Below are 5,000 nucleotides of genomic sequence, written 5' to 3'. Positions count from 1 at the left end.
CTATAAGTAAATATTTTATGCATATAGAATATACGTATTCGTCTATACAAATATACATATATTTCACAGTAACGGGAAAAGGGTTTGTGTATCACCATGATCAACAAAGCTGTACTCATCAGGACCATCCATACTAGGTTGGTTTACTGTGAGTTATAAGATAAAAGATTCCCACCATCACCAATCCGCAATGGCCAGCGTGGTGATGAAAAGGCCAAACCCCAGGCATGAATAATGACATGTCTGAGGACTTTGTCCTGCAATGGACTAGAATCAACTGTATTTGTAGTTGTACTGTATATATAACATACTGTTTATATATACTGTACAGTACACACATACACACACATATAAATATTTATATATATATATATATAGATATATAGATATATATATATATATATATATATATATATATATATATATATATATATATATATATATATATATATATATATATATATATCTATATATATATATATATAAATAAAACTACATATACATATTTATGTAGTTATGTACGCAAACTTTTGTGTATGATTAATCACATATTCTAGTATATTTATATAATTATAAATACATATGCTCAAGTATTTATGTATACAAACCTTCATGTATGTATATATACATGTATCCTAGTATAATTATATACATACATATATATATATATATATATATATATATATATATATATATATATATATATATATATATGGCATTTTACATAATGCTTACAAATTGTCTGTAACCACCGTGATATTTCCGTAAACAGGGTCTCGTCTTCATTGTGTACACTTCACCGAGCACTTACTCCTAATTGCGTCCGGAGGGAGCAAATCAATCGAAGCTGACATTTCTCTGGATTCTGAATGCAAACGATTGCCAATTAGCCCATTTCAAGGTTTAAAGGCCACTTATGAATGGCAGAAGCAAGCAGAACAAAGTCCTGGAGGCCAATCATGAATGGCAGAGGCAAGCAGAACAAAGCCCTAGAGGCCACTCATGAATGGCAGAGGCAAGCAGAACAAAGCCCTAGAGGCCACTCATGAATGGCAGAAGCAAGCAGAACAAAGCCCTAGAGGCCACTCATGAATGGCAGAAGCAAGCAGAACAAAGCCCTAGAGGCCACTCATGAATGGCAGAGGCAAGGGAAAGTGACATTGCCCTAGCAAGCAGAACAATGCCCTAGAGTCTGATCATATATACATTTGATCAGCGCCTAAGCCCCTCTCTACCCAGCTTGGACCAAGAAGGGCCAGGCAATGGCTACTGATGACTCAGAGATAGACCTATAGGCTCCCCCATACCGCCCATCCTTAGCTCACAAGGATGGTGAGGTTGCAGCAGACAAAGGAACTAACGGGTTTGAGAGGGACTCGAACCCCAGTCTGGTATTCACCAGCCAGGGACGTTTCCACATCGGCCACAACAACCCTAATTGTCTGATCCTTCCGAAACCCTGAAATTATACAAGACTTTCGAACACATGTGTTCGTATGATGTTAAAAACTTTACATTTTTATCTTATTACAAAAATTAACCGGAAAGTTCAAACTTGCAACAAATGTTTTCATGTTGAACAGGCAGACGTAAGTCTTTAATGTTGTCATTGTTCTTATATTATTCAATTTGAATTGTTCTTTACTTCTCATATAGTTTATTTGTTTCCTTATTTCCTTTCCTCACTGGACTATTTTCCCCTGTTGGAGCCCTTGGGGTTATAGCATCCTGCTTTTCAAACTAGGGTTGTAGCTTAGCTAATAATAATAATAATAATAATAATAATAATATGTTCACTACTAACATAAATACCTTTACACTTCACCCGTGAGAGTGACCTTGAAAGATGTCCCACTCTCCATAATTCACGATTTGACCTACTTTAGAGCTGAAAGACATCTAGCTTATTGTTTAATTCTTATTATTGTTATTACTGTTAATATCATTATTACTTGCTAAGCTACAACCCTCGTTGGAAAAGCAGGATGCTATAAGCCCAGGGGCCCCAACAGGGAAAATAGCCCAGTGAGGAAAGGAGACAAGGAAAAATCAAATATTTTAAGACCAGTAACATTAAAATAAATATTTCCTATATAATATATAAAAACTTTAACAAAAAAGAGGAAGAGAGATTAGATAGAATAATGTGCCCGTGTGTACCCTCAAGCAAGAGGCTACTTCTAAATCTGGATTACCCTAATATGTAACACCTGTTGACATGAAAGCCCAAGGAAAAAGTTTATTATTATTATTATTATTATTATTATTATTATTATTATTATTATTATTATTATTATTATTATTATTATCATTACTAGCCAAGCTACAACCCTTGTTGGGAAGGCAAGATGCTATAAGCTCAAGGGCTCCAACAGGGAAAAATAGCCCAGTGGGAAAAGGAAATAAGGAAATAAATGGATGAGAATAAATTAACAATATATCATTCTAAAAACAGTAACAGCGTCAAAACAGATATGTCCTATATAAAATATTAACAACGTCAAAAATTGAATAATAAACCCACCTCCAATTGTATAGTTATTAGAATCCAGTTATTAATACTGCTGCAATGCAAGATTTCCTTTTCAATCTCATTTATCCAGTTTCGAATCGCTGGTCTACGATCGTTTCTCAAAGCAAATCCTTATGTGTTGTTTATTTCCTTTCCTCACTGGGCTATTCTGCCCTGCTGGATCCCTGGGGTTTATAGCATCCAGCTTTTCCAATTATGGGTTGTAGCTTAGCTAGTAAATATTAATATTTCCATATTTCCTTTCCTCACTTGGCTATTTTTCCCTGTTGGAGCCCTTGGGTTTATAGCATCCCGTTTTCCCAATTATGGTTGTAGCTTAGCTTGTAATAATATTAATAATATTTCCATATTTCCTTTCCTCCCTGGGGTATTTTTCGCTGTTGGAGCCCTTGGGTTTACAGCATCACGTTTGCCCAATTAGGGTTTTTACATACCTAGTAATAATATTTCCTGTCCTCACTGGGCTATTATTCCCTGTTGGAGCCCTTGGGTGTATAGTATCTAGCGTTTCCAATAGGGTTGTAGCACAGCTAGTAATAACAATATTTCCTTTCCTCACTGGGCTATTTTTCCCTATTGCAGCCCTTTGAATTATAGCAACACGTTTTTACAATTAGGGTTGTAGCTTAGCTCGTTATAATAATAATAATAATAATAATAACAGAAAAAAACTATATTTGCTTACCTTTCTACTCTGTAGCCAGGGCCCACAATGGGGCCATCATCATAATTATCCATTCTCAATGATTTGTTCCACCAGCGCTACTTTAAGCATTTTGTGCCGTAACACAATATATTGAAAAATCCTCCTCTCCCGAATATCACTCTTCCTCCGAAGTCCCACCAGAGAAAAATATATTAAAACTATAACACCACACTGTTTCACCATCCAATAAAACACTCACTTATTCCGTAGCTTTGGTTAGCATACTTTCACGGACAAAAAAAGAAAAAAAAAGGGCACGGGGCACTGCAAAATGACACACGAAATGAACACCTATTTTTCCCCTGTCGGGTTTTACGTCGAGAGGCAATGCGTGTTTATCGAGGTGCAGGTTGCTGGGTTCTGCCACAGGCAGAGGGACACTCCCCGCGTCACGTGGACTCTGGCTCGTGATGACGTAGGATCTCACGTGGCGGAGGTGTGTTCCTCTTCAGTTGGTGGTGCCCTGGGTAACCCCTTGGGTGCTACCGAGCCTCCATCCTATACCCAACAACGCCTCCTTTTTCCTCCCGTGGCTTCTGGTAGACAAACTGTAGAATAGGTCTATAGAATACAGACATAAAACCTTAAACATCCTTTTATTTTTTATCGCTTGGTGACTTAGTCTAATGACTCTAATTGAACTGTTGCATGAGACACATCAGTTCGATAATCATATAATCATCCAGATAACTTTCTACTATGGCAGATCCAAGAGAAATAAAAGGAAAAAACAATACTAATAAAATGAATACGAATCAACACTGGAGAAACATTAGGCATCTTGATCCGCGCTATAAAGCGTGAGACTCCACGTGACACCTCGGCTCAGTTATTTCTCGAAACTGAACAACGTTTACGCCTTCATATTAAACCCACGTGTTATCTTATCTTGAGAAGGATGGCATAACACCTTTTTATGAATATTCTTTCCATTGGTAGATGAAATAATTCCACGAATATATATAAAAAAGAGTTAGAGAAGCAGTAGACCAATAGCAGTCGACTTCAACATCACGTTGCTACGACCGCTCCACCAACTCCCACCCGGTTTCTCTCTCTTATATATTCGTTTATTTTAGTTATTACTTATATTACGTAGATCAGCGATTATTTGCGTCTTAAAAAGGTAATACTATTTTGGGAAATGAAGATAAATTGGTCTATATTTAGATCACCATCCAAGGAAAATAAAAATTTCGATGTGACAGAAAAGGAAGTAGGCTAAAAGATGAAGTGCATTCAAACTTCAATGCGACGAGCTTTTCATATTTCCGAAGCACGTTACCTATTCATTCACAAATAATAAACACTTTTGTAACATAAGAGGAACAAATAAATGAAATACTAATTTATTAATACCAAAATTACGGAAGCAATTTATGAAACGAAGACACCCCTGTTTGCCGTGGTAGGTCACGTTTGCTGTGTTGTGGAAATCGGCGTTCTGAGCGAAACCTATTACACTAAACATCACACTTGTTTCATTAACATTCGTCTTTACCTTCGTTGCTTTCCAAATTCTCAGGTATGAATTCCTGAAATGTCAAAACACAATTGTAATAGCGAGTTTATTTTTTTTATATATATATAAAATACAAAGAGGAACAAACTTGGGGACCTCGTGCTAGAGAAACTTAAATCTCCCAAATTTTAAAAATAGCTCAATGAGAAGCAAGTATTAGTTAACCGTTGTTACATAATCGTCGATGATCAGACGAACATACTCGATGCACCCACTTTTTCTTCTTTTCCTTTTTCAAA

General features: G+C 36.3%; 1 protein-coding gene across 1 annotated transcript in view; it reads right to left on the bottom strand.

Annotated features, from left to right (window-relative positions):
* The window catches only part of LOC137634692 (transcription factor cwo-like), a 178,005-nt gene extending 174,391 nt beyond the window's left edge, over positions 1 to 3,614 (bottom strand). The window contains exon 1 of the mRNA XM_068367185.1: positions 3,219 to 3,614. Within this exon, the coding sequence (XP_068223286.1) occupies positions 3,219 to 3,271 (53 nt within the window). The 5' untranslated portion in view covers positions 3,272 to 3,614. The remainder of the gene's footprint in view (positions 1 to 3,218) is intronic.
* Positions 3,615 to 5,000: the final 1,386 nt, after the last annotated feature.

Source organism: Palaemon carinicauda, chromosome 45 (genome assembly GCF_036898095.1).
Source record: "Palaemon carinicauda isolate YSFRI2023 chromosome 45, ASM3689809v2, whole genome shotgun sequence".
Classification (NCBI taxonomy): domain Eukaryota; kingdom Metazoa; phylum Arthropoda; class Malacostraca; order Decapoda; family Palaemonidae; genus Palaemon; species Palaemon carinicauda.
The sequence above is the reverse complement of the archived record's forward strand: the minus strand, read 5'-3'. Positions and strand labels throughout refer to the sequence as shown.